This window comes from Phascolarctos cinereus, unplaced genomic scaffold (genome assembly GCF_003287225.1).
Source record: "Phascolarctos cinereus isolate Bilbo 61053 unplaced genomic scaffold, phaCin_HiC Scaffold_2;HRSCAF=192, whole genome shotgun sequence".
Taxonomy (NCBI): domain Eukaryota; kingdom Metazoa; phylum Chordata; class Mammalia; order Diprotodontia; family Phascolarctidae; genus Phascolarctos; species Phascolarctos cinereus.
Window position 1 is genome coordinate 277,750,006 of NW_027555625.1, and position 19,718 is coordinate 277,769,723.

Genomic DNA, 19,718 nt, shown 5'->3' on the forward strand with positions numbered 1-19,718 from the left:
TTTTGATCTGCTTGTTGATTGATTGATTTTTTTACAGATCTTTGCCACCCCCCAAAGAGTTCCCCTGTGAATATTTTGGTGTATATTGGACAATAGTAGGTTGGCTATCTCAAAAAAATATGACTATTTAGTGAATATGAATATGGTTTATCTTGCATAATTCTAAATTGTATTCCAGAATAGTTGGACCAAATCACAGCTCTAGCAACAGTGAATTAATGTGTCTATCTTCCCATTTCTCTTCCAACTTTGACTTTTTCCATTTTTTGCTATTTTCTAGGTGGAAGGTGAAACCTCAGAGTCATTTTGGTTTCTATTTTTCTTATTAATAGTAATTTTGAGCAATATTTTTTATGGTTGTCAGTGGTATGGAATTTTCTTTTGAGAACCTTTTGTTCATATCTTTTGACCATTTATATATTGGGTAATGGATCTTGAACTTACTTGTCTGTTTTTACCAAATCCCTACATATCTTGGATATCAGACCCTTATCATAGATTTGATATCATGATTTGATGTGTAAAGCAGTTCTCTTTTTAACCTAGCTTCATTGATTTTGTTTGTGCAATTTTTTTTCCAGATTCATATGGTTAAAAATTTATCCACATTTTTCTTCTGTGATCTTCTCTAAACTTCATATGGTTAAAAATTCTTCCACTGGCAATAGGCATGAAAAGTACCTGATCTCATCTTTAATTTTTCATGCTGAACCTTTATATTCCATATCCATTTTGAGTTTATTGTATATATTGTGTAATATATTAATCTAAACCTAATTTTTGCCAAATTACTTCCTAGTTTTCCCACTGGTTCTTAAAAATGGGGAGTTCTTCTCCATGTTATTTATGCTGTCCAGTTTATCAAATGTTACATTAACGAATTTTTCCTTTCTGTGTTATCTAGAGGACTCTATTGATATACCTTTCTATATTTTAATCAGTACCAAGTAATTTTGATGATTATTACTTTATAGTACATTTCAACTTCCAGAAATGCCATTACCCCTGTAATTTCCACTCCTTTCTCCAATTTCCTTTGGGATTTTATACCTTTTTTCTTCCAAATGAATTTTGTTATTATTTTGTCTAGTATTATAGACTACAGTCGTTGTAATTTAATTGATATAGCACTAAATCTGTGTATTTATTTAGGCAATATCATCATCATTGTTTTATTATTATATTGACCAAATCATGAATAATGAGTAGCTACTATTATTTAAGCCATTATTTCCTTCTTTAATAGTGTTTTGTAAGTCTATATATCTTTAATGTGTCTTGGTAGTTTGACTTCTGTATGCATTTTGTCATTATTTTGAATGAGAATTCCTTTTCTATTATTCCTGGTTTTTGTTATGATATAGAAATGCTATTGATTTTGGGGATTTCTTTTGTATGCTGAAATTTTATTAAAGCTATAAACTATAAATTTCTTTACTGATTTTCTGAGGATTGTCTAGGTATATGTGTTATCTGAAAATTTGTCTATTCTTGCCTCTTTTTTGCCAGTGTTTATGCCTTTGATTTTTATCTCTTACCACTATCACTAGCATTTCAAGAACTGTATCAAATTATTAGGGGGCAGCTAGGTGGCACAGTGGATAGAGCACCAGCCCTGAAGTCAGGAGGACTTAAGTTCAAATCCAGCCTCAGACCAAACACTTGACACATACTAGCTGTGTGACCCAGGGCAAGACACTTAACCCCAATTGCCTAAAAATTTTTAAAAAATTAAAATTTAAAAAAGTTATACTAGGGAAAGGAATGTCATATCCATGAATACGTATATATGTATGCTTGTATACATATATATGTACATATATGTGGAAAGCATTTACTGTTTCTCTATCGCAAATAACCCTAGTTTTTGTTTTTAAATATATGCTTTTATCATATTAAAAATAGCCATTCTATGTCTATGCTTTTTAGGGAGAATTAACGTAAATGAATTCTACTTTTTCAAAAGCTTTTTCTGTATTACTCTATAATATTATAAGTAAAACAAAGAAAAGTATACATAAGTTTAACATATAAGAAGCAGAGCTATATATTTCATTAAAGACCAGTTTCAAAAGATAAGATGACCTTGGTTCAAATCTCATCTCTGACAAACACTGACTACATCTTCTCCTTTAGATTTAGGAGTGAACTATTACATGTGAATGTTGATTCACACTGACTACAGTTAAAGAGTCATTCCCTGACCAAAACAAAACAAAAAAACTTAGTTGCATAAGGATATTTTTTCAGCCATTCAGATTGGTAACTCTATAACCTACAGTTTCTGAGTTTTACCTGGGTACTAAAAGGATGAAATGTTTTGCCTATGTATCAGAAGCCAAATTTGAACCCAGGTCCTGACTTCGAGGCCAGCCCTTTATCCACTATACCACACAACTTCTCATAAGGAATTACCATACATTAATAATTTTGATTATGAGTTTGTGTTTTTCATTATTTTTGAAATTAGATATAATTCATTCATTTATCATAAACTTATCCAAGTTTCATTTCTCCTTGAAGTTTTATTTATTTAGTTCCTTATACCTTTGAGAAATGTTTTAAGATTTAATCACTTAATTGAGAATGTATGTTATTAGATGATAAAATTAAATAACTATGGCTCTGATAGTTATAGATTCAAGATCTGTTTATCAGTAATAAATACATGATGCTAAAAACTTACATATTTAATTCCTTTTCCTAATTGTAATTACCATGTTGATAAATACAAGAATAATGTTTTGATTTCTTCATCAAGGTATAGAGGTGACCCTTGATTCTGAAAGACTATGGCAAAGGAGCATAAGCTCTGGCTTCTGATTCTGTCATACTAGGAAGACTTTATAAGCACTTCTAACAGTTAATTATATATCTGCTTTCTGAGGACCAGCCTATTATGTACGGAAAGGGTTGACACTTGATGGTGAATACTATGGCCATGACAACCCATGGAACAAAGAAAGTACAAAATGGACCTCAGCCATCTGTTGTAGGTTTTTATTTCAGTAGTAATGGTAGAGAGGTAGTGAAGAGAGCTTTAAGAATCACACAGTTTGGTACCATCTGTAAACATTGATGGTACTCAGTGGGATATTCTTCTCCAGTGGCCCATTGAATACCACCAGCAGAAGTGAATGACATCAATGATATTGTTCTGAACCAAGGTTCTAATGTTCATAATCTGGGGTCTCTGAACTTGGGTTTTGTTTTGTGTGTGGATGGATGGATAGATAGATAACAGTGTTTCAATAGAATTGGTTTCCTTTTTAATACTATGTATTTTATTTTATGCATTTAAATACATTATTTTGAGGAGTTCATAGGCTTCACTGATCTGCCTTAAGAAGTCCATAACAAAAAAATTAAGAACCCCTAATCTTGACATTCTTGTTATAAATGAAACCAGAAGGCAAATAGAAGTCGAAACTGAATGGAAGGTTAATTCACAGGTTTTTCTTGGATAGGAAAATAAATGATTTGGTAGATGTGGTTTTAATATCTGTCCAAAGACAACAAGAAACATGATTTCATGAGATATTTTTAGTCATCTTCAATCTCAATGTATATAAGTATCCTCATACCATGAAAATGACTGCAAATATGCACCAGCATCTCATGTAGAAGTTGAAGATGTGGAAAAGTTCTATGAAGCAATCAATAAGGCTATTTTACTTTTCCACATTTTTTGCTTTTTTGTAAGTAAATTAGAATCATAATTGTGCATCTTCCATAATGTTCTGGAAATGAGTTTGTCTTCTAAATTAATGTTGCCCTCAGCTTACCAGATGCCTCCACCTGGCAAAGCAATAGTGTCTTATTGAGCTATTTTGGCCTGTTAATTATGGTGATTGTTTTATAGTTAAACTTATCAGTAGCAATAATCAAAGTCCATGGATATCTTTTGTCTACTTTTCAGAGTAAAGAGCTAATTTAACTAGGTTAGAGCTGATATAATTACATGCAGCATCTCATTTTTATCCCTTATTCTAATTTAGTGTTGATTTTGAACTTTGTTCTAACCATTAGATGATATGATTCTACATAGCTGATTTGGAAACAATTCCCTCATCAGTTAACTAGTAATTTTCTGCTGGTCAAAATATATTCATTTTTTGTGGCATTGTTCAGTCTTTACCACATCCCATGACTTCCAACTGTCGTTTTAAAGAAAACATTTTTTATTATATTAGCATGAGTAATTTATAGGCCTTTGGCCTCTTTCATTTCTTAATCCTGAGCATGTTTTCAAATGGATTTTTTGTTGTTTTGCTGTCTTCTGTGCCCAATTTTGCATTGAAATAAGTATGAATCAAAATATATGTTGACTTGTTTTAGAATACCTTGCCAAATTCTACCTAGAATAGGGGGGGAGAACCTGCAGCCTCAAGGCCACGTGTGACCTTCAAGGTCCTTGGGTGCAGCCTTTTGACTGAATCCAAATTTCACAGAACAAATCCCCTTAATAAAAGGGTTTGTTCTGTAAAACTTGGACTATGTCTTCAATCTCTGCTACAGGTGTTGGAGCACAAACTGCAACATCTTCATAGTTAATTGTTTGTGCTCATCAGAGGCATCTCAAGGCATGTGTTTAGATATCCCAGGAAATGGTATCTCTCCTGTAGCCTTTTGGTAGACATGATAAAACCAAATGTTTTGTTCAGCTCTCCAAGAAAAACCCATAAGCTTTTGTTCCATTTACCTATAACTTCTTAATGTCTTCTAGTATCATTTATAGTAAGAATTCTGATATAGACATGGTTCATCTCCTCTAGTAGTGCTCCAACTCATTGGTCATTAGACAAAGTTATCAAGAGCCACAACAGATAATATTTGTGGATTGTCTAAAAACTGTGTAATTCTTATTACTTTTGCACACTTTTCTGCCATTCTCTCACCATCACTACAGAAGCAGCAACAGATCCCATAGGACTAAAGGCAATTTTGTATTTTTTTTCTGCTTCATTAATCAAGTAATTAAACATTGATTAAGCAACTACTATGTGCAGGCACTGTAGACACAGACAAAAATGAAACAAGTCTTTTCCTTTAGGGAGCTTATATTCGATCAAGGAAGACAATACATACATAAATGAGTACATGGAGAATATATTCAAGATAAATAAAAGATAATTTTAGAAAGGAGAAAGGACACTAGAAACTCAGGACATCAGGAAAGGCTTCATGTACAAGACAGTGCTTGAACTGAGAGAACAAAGGAAGAAGTTGTCACCTACTGGCCAGCTTTCTGGTGATGTCTCTCTGTACCTAGCTAGGCTAATCCAAGAATAGTAGATACAACCTGTTGCCAGAACTATATTTGAAGCTTTTTTCATCTTGAGAAAAACTGCCAGACCTTGCATTTTCCTTGTTTCTTCAAGAGCCCAAAGTCACCTCCATGTCAGGGTAAGACACAAGGATAGAGCTTTGGTGGAATTTAATCAAATAGAAATACTCAATAACTCATACCAATTACTATTGTTACATTTCTTATGTTTCTTAATTCACTGAAGTTTTTAGATACTGGCTTGATATCAGGACCAAAGAAGTTGAAAGAAGCAGTTGAAATAGCAGAAGTCATCAAAATTTTCTAGACCCACATTTAATGTAAAATTAAGCAAGTATTTTTGTTGTCCTTTTTTTTAATAACAAGTAAGGTAAAATAAATATAAATTAAGTATAATAGGAAGAAATAGGCTGCCAGGCAATGTGGTGCCCATCTGTAATCCCTGCCACTGGGGAGGCTAAGGATGATGTATTACTTGAGCTCTGGAATTCTGAGCTTCCATAAAGCTAAAGCAGACCAAGTTGTTGTTGTTTGTTGTTGAGTTGTTCCAGTTGTGTCTGACTCTTCGTAACCCCATTTGGTGTTTTCTTGCAAAAGATACCAGAGGGCTTTACCATTTCCTTCTCCAGCTCATTTTACAGATGAGAAAAGGAGGCAAACGGGTTAAGTGACTTGCTTAGGGTCACATATCTGGTAGGTGTCTGAGGCTAGATTTGAACTCAGGAAGATCAGTCTTCCTGAATCCTAGCCCAGCATGCTATCCCTCTGTGCCACCTGGCTGGCCAAGCAGATCAGCTGTCCATACTAAATAGATCTAAACCAAAAATAAAACAAAATAGATGAAATAGGCTGAAGCACTTTAGAGAAGCCATCAAAGATCAACTATAATCACCAAAATGAAACCTTACCAAGGAGAAATGGCAGTAAGAACTAGGTTAAACTTTTTTTCAATGTTTTATATGTAATAACAATTTTTTAACATTTAGTGTAACTTTTTTTTTTAAATTTTGGGTTCCAAATTCTCTCTCTCCCTTATCATCCTCCTCCCTCATTAAGAAAGCAAACAATCTGATATGGATTATACATGTAAAGCAATGCAAAACTTATTTCCATAGTAGCTGTGTTACAAAAGAAATCACAGACCTAAATAAATGAGTGAGTGAATAGATAAAGTGAGGGGAAAAGTGTGTGTCAATCCTGCATTCAGATTCCATCGGTTCTTTTACTGGAGGTGTATAGAATTTTTTATCATAAGTCCTTTGGATTATCTTGAATCATTGTATTGCTGAAAATAGCTAAGTCATTCACAGTTAATCGTCATACAATATTACTGTGTACAGTATTCCCTTGGTTCTGCTCACTTTACTTTGCATCAGTTCATATAAGTCTTCCCAGGTTTTTCTGAAAGCATCCTGCTTGTCATTTCTTATAGCACAGTAGTATTCCATTGCAATCATATGCCAAACTTGTTCAGCCATTCCCTAATTGATAGGCATCCCTTCAATTCCCAGTTCTTCGCCACAACAAAAAGAGCTGCTATAAATGGTTTATAGATCATTTCCCTTTTTCTTTGATCTCTTCAGGGTACAGATCAAAGGGTATACACAGTTTTATAGCCCTTTGGACATAGTTCCAAATTGCTCTGCAGAATGGTTGAATTAGTTCACAACTCCACCAACAGTTTATTAGTGTCCCAATTTTTCCACATCCCCTCCAGCATTTATCATTTTCTTTCTCTGTCATATTAGTCACTGTGATAGGTGTGAGGTGTACCTCAGAGTTGTTTTAATTTACATTTCTCTAATAAGTAGTGGGAAGGTTTGGGAAGCTAGGTGGCATAGTGGATAAGGTGCTGGTTCTGGATTCAGGACAGCATTTTTTCATACAGCTATAGATAACTTTGATTTCTTCTGAAAACTACCTGTTTACATCCTTTCACCATTTACCAATGGGGATAATTTATTTCCCTTATTATTTCTCATATTACTATAAATTTGACTTAATACTCTGTGTATGTGAGAGAAACTTGTAAATTTTATCAGAGAAATTTGTAAAAAAAATTTCCCAGTTTTCTGCTTTTCTAATCGTGGCTGCGCATTGCTTTAGTTTGTGCAAAAAAACCCTTAATTTAATGTAATCAGAATTATCCATTTTAAATCTTGTAATGCTCTCTGTCTTTTGTTTGGTCACAAATTCTTCCCTTTATCTATAGATCTGACAAGTAAAATATCCCATGCTCCTCTAATTTACTTATGATGTTATTCCTTGTCTAAATTATGTATCCATTTTGATTTTATCTTGGTACGTGGTTGGTATGAGATGTTAGTTTATACGTAATTTCTGCCAAACTGTTTTTGTCAAAATAGCTTTTGTCAAATAGTGCATTCTTGTTTCTAAAGCTTGGATCTTTGCATTAATCATACACTAGATTACTATGGTCATTTACTATCGTGTCTTGTGTGCCTACACTGGTCTACCACTCTGTTTCTTAGCCAGTACCAGATTGTTTTGATGATTACCACTTTGTAATAGTTTGAGATCTGATATAATAGGCTACTTTCCTTCACTTTTTTTTCATTGATTCCCTTGATCTTCTTGACTGTTCTTCCAGATGAATTTTATTATTTTTTTTTCTAGTTCTATAAAATAATTTTTGGTAATTTGGTATATCACTGAATAAGTAAATTAATTTAGGTAGAAATGTCATTTTCATTATATATGCTCAGCCTACCCGTGAGCAATTAATATTTCTCCAATTGTTTAGATCTGGTCATATATAAAAAGTGTTTTGTAATTGTGTTCATGTAGTTCTGGTTTTGTCCTGGCAGTAGACTTCCAAGTATTTTATATTGTCTGCAGTTATCTTACATGGATTTCTCTATTTCTTTTTTTTTCTTTTTTCTTCTTTTCTTTTTTTTTTGGCTAGGCAATGGGGTTAAGTGACTTGCCCAGCATCACACACAGCTAGTGAGTGTTTTGTGTCTGTGGTCAGATTTGAACTCAGGTCCTCCTGAGTCCAAGGCTGGTGCTCTATCCACTGCGCCACCCAGCTGCCCCTGAATTTCTCTATTCTTGCTACTAGACTTTGTTGGCAATATATAGAAATGGTGATGATTTGTGTGGGTTTATTTTATATCCTACAACTTCGCAAAAATTGTTAATTATTTCAACTAGTTTTTAGTTGATTCTCTAAGTATACTATCATATTATCTACAAAGAGTGATAGTTTTGTTTCCTCATTGCCTATTAAATGACAGGAAAAGTACCTTATTTTAACTCCAAGTAATGACTTCATTATGTAAATTAGGAAGTTATAGAAAAATTAAGAAACTAATTAGAAAATTTCTAAAAAACACTTTGTTTCATGTCTTTCAGGAACCACAATAAGTAAATAAAAGACTTGGATTTAGCAAAATAGTTTCATATGTATTTTAAAATAAGCATAACTTTGATGTGCCATCAGCCTTGATTTCCCTATGTAATATGTGTAAATATGTACATGTGGGCATATATGTATATATTTATATGTGTGTACATACATATATGCACACACTATATATGTTTTATTTTCACTATATACACAAATATATACATGTATGTGTATAAATATGATATGAGCTCTTATTGAAAGTGTCTGTAACCAAGAGAATAATACCTTTGGTTTATAATATGGTATTAGTTTGTTCATTATTCTCCTAGTGCCTTTGTCTAGTTTTAATATTACCTCAGTTACCTTATTACCTCAGTTTCTTGGCTAAAAGAGTATTAGCTAGAATTTGATGTGTATCAAGGGTTGGAAAATTCATTTGAAATAATTTCTCAGACCCAACTTTTTGTTTTAGCTTTTTTATTATGTCTTTTTTTATTTTCAAGACCAAACAGAAAAACTTACTCAAGAAAATAAAGAACTACAATTACACTATCTGGAACATAAACAACAGCTTGATGAACTTAAAAACCACATGAAGTTTTTCAGCAAGGTGAATTTTTATTGCTTCAAAAATACAAGATCATTATATTTTACAGATAAAGCACTACAATGAAAAGATATTAGTTTATGAATTTATGGTATCAGGAAGCCGTCATTTTGTGAGGATGCTTTCTTGTATTTAGAATGCATGTCTATTTTTAATTAACATCGCATCATGTTTTTTTCCTTAATAAATGTGTTGCAGGAGAGTGAAATTGATATGACTGAGTTCAGTGAAGCCCTCATGCTTATAAAGGTAACTTTCTGAATTTGATTATAGTTTTCATGTCATCTAGTTCTCTGTTTTAGTTTGGCTCTGATCCTTATCTTTAATCATAGTGAGATGGACGTTAAGCTTTTCTGATCTGCAAATATGTTGCACTTTCACTTCTAATAAAACTCAGGAAGTTGGGAAATGATACTAATTTGATTATGTGCATATTTCATGGCATCAAAATTCATTAACACTTGACACTTAGAACACTTACCTAATTATAGTAAACCTTTTGCTTTCACATTTCCCACTATAAAACAAATTAAGTTTTTGTTTGAAAATTCTTTTGATTGATAACTTTTGCTTTTCTAGAAAAACTAGAAAGTTATCCCTTATTTCAAAGAATAAAAAAAGAACAAAAAAACTTTTTTGACAAAACTAACCAACACATCAAAAAACTCTGACATGATATTTAGTATTTCACATCCATAGTCCCCCATTTCTGCAAGTAAGACAAGGAAATGCTTTCTCATATCTTAATATATCTTCTCTTTGGAGCCAAGCTTAGTCATTCTAATATGACATTTAATTCAATTGTTTGTTGTGTTGTTCTTTCCATTTACATTGTTGTAGTCATATGTTTTGTTTTCCCACTTCTGTTTTTCCTGCTTATTTTATATAGATTCATATAAATCTTCCAATGCTTAACATTTCTTAGAACATAGTAATATTCTCTTGCAGTAATGTACCACGATTTTTCTTTAGCCATTCTTCAGTCGATGGACATCTACTTTGCCTCCTGTTCTTTGCTACTAAAAAAAAGTGCCGCTATAAATATTTTGGTGAAGATGACATCATTAACATTCTTGGTATATATGCCTAGCATTGAAGAAGGTTTGCAGATTTTAAAAGGAATTCATTGGTTCACCATTGTTAGTTTAAATAAGATATTTAGTAATGAATATTATAGATATCTTCTAGATCTAAGTTATTTGATTATTTGCAAAAGAACCTAAGAAAAGCCTATTTCTTTCAGATCATTGTATTATACTGAAGATAAGAATCAGATGGAAAAAATGAAAATAAATATGTAAACTTAATTTTCTGATGTTACAAAGAAATTCAATATTGCTGCCTTTACTATAATAATTTAAAGTATGTTTATGTATTTTTGTACCATGATTACTTTAATCCTTATGGGAAAAAATATTATTTATGCAGTCTTTACCTAATTTCCATGTTGAAACTTAGTACATATAGCTTCTATATTATTTTAAAGTGAACTCATTTGATATTTACAAACCATTTTCTAATAAGAAATCAATATCCAAGTTGGGACCTGGGGTACAGCTGCCATAACTTATTGAAAATGGTTTGACAGCCTGTTGTCATGTCTAGCAAACTCTCTCTTCATTTCCAAATCTCCATGATTCAAAGTTGAAAGTTGTTTGTGTGAAAATTACCTTTCTCTTATATGGTTCCCTGTTCTGCTCTCTTCTTCTACTGTGCCTAGAATCTCTATTAACCAACTGCTGTTTTTATGAGACCTCTTATAAACCCTTCATATTCTTGAAGTCATAAAAATATGGCTCCCCTCAGAAGGTCCTGCATCTCTGGCTACCAACTCCAATGCTACATATACTGTCTCTCATGCCCAATGAAATACTGAGACAGGAAGAGTAAACACATTCCTTGCTACCACTTCCAGACTTTCCCTTTACCTCTATCATCTAGCCTTTGAGATTCACTTTATTGAGCTATATATACATGCATGAACATATAGATATAGATATAAATATAAATATTTAAATATATCACCCTTCCAAGATACACCTTGTATGAATAGGGTGAGATAGATAGATAGATAGATAGATAGATAGGAAGGAAGGAAGAGAGAGAGAGAAGAGAGAGAGAGAGAGAGAGAGAGAGAGAAAGAAAGAAAGAAAAAGAAAGAAAGAAAGAAAGAAAGAAAGAAAGAAAGAAAGAAAGAAAGAAAGGAAGGAAGGAAGGAAGAAAGACAGGAAGGAAGGAAGGACAGATCTAGCTCACCCTATACATACAGGGTATATCTTGAGATATATATGTGAAGGGAGGGGTAGTGTGTGTGTGTGTGTGTGTGTGTGTGTATGCACATATATGTGTGTGTATCTGTCTTTAGAAAACTCTCTATATACATACATGGATATGTGTATCACCCTGTCAAGATGCTGATGGCACTTAATCTACCAGCTCACAGCTCATTTTTCCTTTTTTCTCAAGGAGTTTGCTAGCTGCCTCACAATTGTTGTGATAGGATGGATATTTTCCTGATAGAACCTCCCTGATTTCCTCTCCCCTCTTCCCCCCCACCAGCTTGATTGGTCCCAGCTTCCCTGATGCAGCTTTTTGGTTCTTAGAGCATAAGAGATACTTATGTTGCTGGTGCCATTCAGACTTGGTAATTGCCTGAGACCTTGCAAGTCACCATTCCCTGATGTCATAATGACCAAATGCATGTTTAGAGATGGAGAAAAGAGTGGGGAATTCAGAAGCGCTAAGAACCACTGTATCTTTGCTGTTTTGGATAAGATAAACCTCCTTTGTTCATTGACTCACAAGTGTCCCTTTTCTTCTCAACATTGAACCTCTTAGTTCAGGCCCACAGCAGTCTTCATCTGTACCATAAAATAACTTAACTTTTCTGTTCCTCAACTCTCATAACTTATACCTTCACTCTAACTCAGTCTCATATATAGTCATACTCTTGATCTTATTACCCACAATAACTCCATCTCCATGATCTAAAAGACTGAAATTTTTCTGTCAGACCATAACTTTCTATCGTTCCATCTCTCCTTGTGCCTTGCCCTTTCTAAACCTATTCTGTGTCCCCACTGCAGCCTCCAATCACTCTGCTCTTCTCTATTTTCCCCAATCTAACCCCATTTCTGTGACCTCACTTTCTTCTATTCTCAATATCCCACCATTCTATTCCATTCTCTGACAGTGAGATAGGGGTTGAAATGTGAATGGATGGTGAACTTAGCCCTTCTTGCTGAGACCAACCCTTCTCCTTGTACCCTGGATCCCATCGTCTCCCATTAAGGAGCTTGCTCCATTAAGCATCGCCCTCACTCTCCTCTTCAGTTTTTCTTCACCTACTGATTCCTTCTCTACTGTCTACAAATATGCCCAAATCTCTTTAAAAAACCTTCATTTGACCCTAACTCCCCAACCAAATTATCATCCTGTTACTTCTCTTTTCACAGCCAGTTTTCTAGAAAAAGTTATTTACATCTGTTGCTTCTACTTCCTTTTCTCTTGCTCACATCTTAACTCTTTGCAATCTGGCTTTTAATCTTACCACTCAATTGAAACTGCTGTCTTCAAGGTTACCAATGGTATCTTAAGGCTAAATTCAATTACCTTTTCTTAGTTTTCATCCTTTCTGACTTCTCTGCAATGCGTTTGGCACTATAGAAAACCACTTCCTCCTGGATATTTTCTTCCTGGGTTTTCATAATATTCTTTCCTGAGGCTACTTCTATCAACCTGTTCCCTCCTCCTTTTCTGTATCATCATCCTTTGCCCTTCCTCGTATTCTGGAATATATTCCATATGTCTTATGTGGGCCTTCTCTCTTCTTTCCACATTTTCTCTTGGTGATCTCATCACTTCCCATGGGTTCAGTTTTTATCTCCATGCAGATGACTACCAAATCTATATGTCCAGTACTTACTTCTGCCCTAAGTATCAGTCTTACATTACCAAGTGCCTGCTGGTCATCCCTACCTAGATGTTCATGGACAACATGTATAAAATAGAATTCATCCTCCTCCCAAAAACCCAGTGCCTTTTCTGTCAGAGGTGCCACTATCCTTCCAGTCTCCAAAGTGCACATACTGAAAGCCCTTCATAACTCTTCCCTCTCTCTCACCCTCCATATTCAATCAGTTGCAAAAATTTATTAAGTATCATCATAAGACTTTTTGCATTCCTTTCTGTATACTCACATAGCCACCACCCTTAGTTCAGGACCTCGTTACTTCTAGTCTGTACTGTTGCAATAACCTCCTAATTGTCTCCTTGTTTGAAGGCCTCCTCCAATATATTTTCCACAAGAAATTTCAACGGTTGTCTATTGCCCTTAGAATTGCAAACCTCTTATTCAACCTTTCACAATTATTCCCCCTCATATACTTTACATTCTAGCCAAACCAAACTTTTTGCTGTTTCCCATACAGGATATCCCATCTTCTATCTCCATGACTTTTTAAAAATTAAATTACGTATATTTCAATAAAAAGTCTGCCTTTGTTCCCTCCCACCTTTGCCCTCCTTATAAAAAACAAAAACAGCAAAACCTCTTTTACAAATACATATAATCAGCCAGAATATATTTCCACATTGGCCATGTCCAAAAGATATGTAGATAGAAAGTTTATCATTCTTATAGTACTCTTGTTATTGTATAAATTTTGGTTCTGTTCACTGCATCCTGCTTCAGTTCACGCAAGTTTTTCTGAAACCACCAACTGATGTCTTTTCCCGCCATCCCTTCTTCTTTGTTTATATATTCCTCTTTTATTGTACCCCAATTATGAGAAATAGCTAATTCCATCCTCTTCTTCTTTCTACACTAGTATATTCTTCCTTTTACTTCTTCTCTTTCTCCTCCTCAGACTCTCAGAACAGACCCAACCCTTCTCCAGGACCTCTTTGTTTTTTATTTAACCCTTCAATACCCTAAGAAGATATTAAAGTTCTGAAGGAATTTTATGTTTCTTCTGCCTCTATTAGAATGTTAGCTTGACATTGTCATATAACCCCTCCAGTTCAAAAAATTTCATATTCTAGATTTCTCTTGACTCTTCTTTTTGTATTTCAAAGATCTTACTCATCTCTCATCTTTTAATCAGAAATGTTTGAAAGTACACTCACTCTTCCATTTGGCAAGAAGGTGACTCAGTCAACAGAGAAATGGATCTGAAATCAGGAAGACCTGAGTTCAAAACCAACCACAGACCCTTTCTAGCTGTATAATCCTGAGTCAGTCACTTACTCTCTGTCTATCTCAGTTTCCTCTTCTGTAAGAGACATAATAATAGCACCTACCTCCACAGTTGTAGTAAAGATCAAATGAGTTAATAATTATAAGGCACTCAGCACAGTACCTGTAACGTAGTGAGAACTACATAAATGTTAGCTGTTATTAGTTGTTGTTGTTGTTGTTGCTGTTATGTGTACATATAATGTTTTCTCCTCTGAATAGAATATAAAGTACTTTGGGGCAGTACTTATATGTTTGTCTTTTTATTAGCGCTACCTAGGAAAGTTGCTGGTGCTTAACTAGTTCATAATATTTTTTGTTGTTGTTGAATTGATTTAAATTAAAAACCTTTTCCTTCTAGTCTAGAAAAGAGCAGAAAAGTGGACAACTTTCCTTTCTAGAGAAAGTTGATGGTGACATTAATAAGGACCTAGAAAAATCAATTCGAGAGCTTCAGGCAACACATGCAGAAACAGTGCAAGAACTAGAAAAGACAAGAAATATGCTGATCATGCAGCATAAAATTAATAAAGATTATCAGGTAAGATTAGCAGTATTATAAAATGGGGTATCTTCTAGATGATGTTACAATAATCATTATTCTTTTTCTAAAAGTAAATTTCATTTTTCAGGCTTATACTTCTGAGTTAGCCAGACATTTAATTATCCTCCACTACTACAAATTCCTGGGTGTGGCCTTCTTGTAATTAGGTGATTGGGATACTTAGTAAGGAACAAAACAAACCCTGTACCTCCCCCTATTCTGACCAAGTTCCTAGCACACCTGCATAACAGAGCACAAAGCAGTAAAATCTAGGTGTCTAAATTCTACTTGAATTTAGAATCATAGGATTATAGGTTTATAGCTAGAAAGGACCTCAAAGGTCATGACGTAGAGGTCAGCCCCTTCGTTTTAGAGATCAAGAACTGAATTCAGCCCAGGAAGATTAAATGATTTGCCCAAGTTACACGTGTAGAAAGAAGAGGTGTATTCTTTTGGGCCACAGGTTCCCAGCTTGAGGACATCGCCCTTCGGGATCTGAGAAGCTTGTCAATGTGTCACAGGGAATATTTGATAAATATATTATCCTATAGAAATATTCTAAAAGTAGTAATTTTAGTGAAAAAAAGTTGGTAGATTAGAAGAAGGGGGAGGAGATAGAAATTGTATGGTGTATCTGAAAAATTTGAAAGACAATTGAAAGAATATTCTCCTCCTAACCAAAATCAAATCAATGAGATTTGGATGTGGACAGAATTCTTTTCCTATTGAGCTGGGAGATAATTGGCAACAATGACCAAATGAAAGATAAGCTATCTTTTATTTTATTTCTTATGTGCATATGCATGGTAAACTCCGGAATGTATTCTCTTTCATATTAAATAGTAAGATATAGAACGGCTTAGTAAAAGTCAAGGGCTAGGGACTAGCAAAGATTGGAAAAATATAATTGAGTCCAAACATCATTTTGCAGATGAAGAAACAGAAGCCAAGAAAAGTTAAATGACTTATCCAAGGGTCACACAGCTAGTAAGTAGTAGAGCTGAAATTATGATCTTACAATCAAAAGATTATTGTTTTAGAGCTAGAAGGAATATTAAAGATTATTTACTCCAGTAAATGAGAAAAGAGAATATGTCTTTCTGTAGTAACTTCAGTCTTTTCTTGCTAGTAATTAGCATCCTTCACAATGGGAAACGAGGAGATAATGAAGAAGTAAAACAAAATGAAAGGAATGGTTGAGTAAACTATGTGAGCTTGCACAAATCAATTAGCCTCTCTGGGAATTAGTTTCTTCATCTCTAACATAAGGTGGTTATACTAGATTCCCTCCAAGGTACTTTCCAGATCTATATCTATAATTCTATGACAATCTTAATTCATTTGATAAAAGGTGTTATTATGCTCTGTAAAGTAGTCATGTTACATATATTATTATCCCAAAGCTCTGGCAAAGCTATTTTTTTTATTAGCACTCAACAAGATTGGAACGGCTCTTACAAAAATGGGAGTCAGCTTTTGTGAACATTGCCAAGGATAAATTTCTTATTGATACATATCAGATAGTGATATTCTAGGCCACAAACTCCTTGAAGATGAGGACTTCTTTTAATTCATAGCACCTGATCAATGTTCAACAAAGGTTTTTCATTGATAAAAATTGGTTTTTCATTGATAAAAATTGTGTATAAACCTAAAACTGGAACAAATTCCTAACTTTTCCTGAGTGTTAAAATCCATATACAGAAACCTATATTTAATCTTGAATAGATCTTACCTGGGAAAGTAGCAATGGTGCCATGGAAAGATAGTTAGAATTTATGAGTGGATCTCGGTTCAAATTCTGGCTCTATTACTTATTACTCATATAACCTTGGGTAAGTCACTTATTCTCTCTGAGGTCTCAGTTTCTTCATCTGTAAAATAAGTAGTTTGAACTTAGTGACCTGTAAGTTCCCTTTCAACTCTAAAAAAGATGAGCCTATGAACCTAAGAGCCTCTCCTAGCCACAAATGTCTCAGTTGAATGTATGGGCTTTCTCGGCACACCTTTCTTTCTCTATTGAAGTTACCACCAAAAATCCTCAAAGCTTACATTTTTTTCACAGGGTCAGTAAATTTGATTTATCCAGCACCATTGAGCAAATGAATTGTTTCATATAAGTGAATTTTCCAGATAACCAAATCTTACCCCTTGAAACACTAAAATTATTTTTACGTAAATTTTTGTAATAATAACTTTGCCCCAAATTTTATATCTCCCTCTTCAGTCATAAAATATATCTGCATCAAATATAATTCAATCTTGATGCCAATCAACAAGAATCATTTTTAAACATTGATGATTAGTCTGTAGGGCAGTAGAAGGAAGACACCTCAGCTTGAATCTCAGCTCTGGAAAAAGCCAGTTGTGTCTGACCTTGACTAAGTTACGTACCTATTCTGAGTCTCAGTTTCCTCAACTGTAAAGTGAAGGTTTGGAATAGATGGTCTCTAACGCTCCTTGTAGCTCTAAGAAGCTATGAATCTATTCCACTATGAAGCAGTGGTGCCCTCAGAGGTTATTACAGCTCAGAAGCTCAGTAAGGACAAGTACTGTTTCATTTTCTTCTTCCCATCCCCTAACACTGAATATAGTAGGCCCTAAACGTGCCCGCACTTAAGTATTTGTCACATTGAATTATATAGAGCTATTTGCCTTCACAAAATAACCTTTCATAGTTCTTTTTTTATCTTTCTGCTGTCTCCTCTGCTGCTTCTAATCACTACTTCTTTCTCTTAATCTGCCATCGTAGTTTATGTATAGTTTTCTAGGTGAAAGGTATTCTAAATTTGTGAGCTAAACACCGATTCCTCACTCCACACAGAGGCATTTTTCATTTCTTTATGTACATTTGTATTCTGCATCACTGAGTACACAGAAAGTCTGACTTTTCAGAAGCATTCAGTTATCGTTGTGCCATCTAATGGATGAATTGTTTTGTTTATTCTGATTTGTCCTGAGTCAGAGGCAGCTTAGGATGTACATTACTACCATCACTCTTTGGAAGTACAATGGCACTCTGAACTCAAGCAGAGTCCAACTGACCATTTGAAGCAAATAGGCAGGTTTGTACATGGGGGCATTAAGACCACTGTAAATACAGCCTTATTTGAATTAACTAAAAATGAATGAACATTAATTCATTGAAAAATAGTCTTGGGGAAAAAAGACACCTTGATTTCAAGTTGTTCAGTCTTTCATCTATAGTACTATCATGTTTTTTAGATGGAAGTTGAAGCAGTAACCCAGAAGTTGGAAAGTTTTCAACAAGATTATGACTTAAAAATAAAACAGTATGTTCATCTTCTTGACATCAGAGCTGCACGTATCCGGAAATTAGAAGGTATAGTATGCATAAAGCAAATTCTTTGATCCAAAGCATTGGGTTCTATAAGCTTATATTTAAAATTAAGGACAAATGAAAATATCATCCTTCCTTCCATCACCTGTCCCCATAACCCACAATCCCTTTCAGATTTCCAGTGCTTAACTGATAAATTCACTGATTCTGTTCTGTAGTGGGTTAGAAAACCAGATTAACAAATTTATTACAATTTTGTACTCAACCGAAGTACTTTCAAGAGTAAAGGGCATGGCATTTTGTAACTAATATTTTTCCTAGTCAGAGACCTTTTTTGCTTGCTGCCTGCCACTCAACTATGTTTTGAATAATTAAGGTTCTTAGATATGTGACTACTGAATAAATGAAGTGGTTTTTTTGTACTTTAATATAGTACCATGGAATAGAGACCTCCTAGTTTGAAATTATAGACATGCATTAAAAGGTATTCTTTTAGTACTGGCCACCATCTTAGGATAGTTTGTCCTTTCATATGCCAAGGCTTAGACAATGTATTTAGAGAATGACTGAATTCCTTATCTTCTGTTGTTGCAGCCCAATTAAAGGATATTGCCTATGGCACAAAGCAGTACAGATTTAAACCAGAAATCATGCCAGATGATCCTGTAGATGAATTTAATGAAGCTATCCATTTAGAACGGGGAGAGAACCTATTTGAAATCCATATCAGCAAACTGACCCTTTCATCTGAAGCTATCCAGGCATCAGGAGATCAAGAACCTTCCACTTTCTGTACCTATGCTTTTTATGATTTTGAACTGCAGACAACTCCTGTAGTCTCTGGTCTCCATCCAGTATATAACTTTACATCCCAGTATCTCGTCCATGTTAATGACTTCTTTTTGCAGTACATACAGAAAAATGGTGTCACTCTTGAGGTCCATCAGGCATATAGTACTGATTATGAAACAGTTGCTGCATGCCAGTTGCGATTCCATGAGATCCTGGAAAAGAATGGTCGAATTTTGGGTGCTGCAAATTTGGTTGGTAAGTCTAGCTACATACTACATACCTGTCATGTATTATATATTGATGCCCACATCAGTGTCATCTTTCATTGATTGAAAGTACCTTTAGATCAGGAACCATATTTTCTAGTTTACCTGAGTTAGCACCCCACATATTTGGACACACATATCTTTTATAAATACAAATACTATTACTAATATTGATATGCAGCTGAGGCTTTAATTGATGATTGTAACTAAAATATTTATTAACCAGATTGGTGTCTTATTTTGAAAGATATCTTTAATAAAATAATGTAATATTTAGAATAGCTCAAATACAGAATATTAGCAACTCTTTAATAT

The 19,718-nt window shown here is 34.1% G+C and overlaps 1 protein-coding gene across 5 annotated transcripts in view; it reads left to right on the forward strand.

Annotated features, from left to right (window-relative positions):
• Positions 1 to 19,718, forward strand: part of RPGRIP1L (RPGRIP1 like) — a 127,647-nt gene that overhangs the window by 51,262 nt on the left and 56,667 nt on the right. For all 5 annotated transcript variants that reach the window (XM_020985186.2, XM_020985185.2, XM_020985189.2 and 2 more), the window contains exons 12-16: positions 9,161 to 9,267; positions 9,463 to 9,513; positions 14,862 to 15,041; positions 18,270 to 18,387; positions 18,940 to 19,392. In XM_020985186.2, coding sequence (XP_020840845.1) covers positions 9,161 to 9,267; positions 9,463 to 9,513; positions 14,862 to 15,041; positions 18,270 to 18,387; positions 18,940 to 19,392 — 909 coding nt within the window. The remainder of the gene's footprint in view (positions 1 to 9,160; positions 9,268 to 9,462; positions 9,514 to 14,861; positions 15,042 to 18,269; positions 18,388 to 18,939; positions 19,393 to 19,718) is intronic.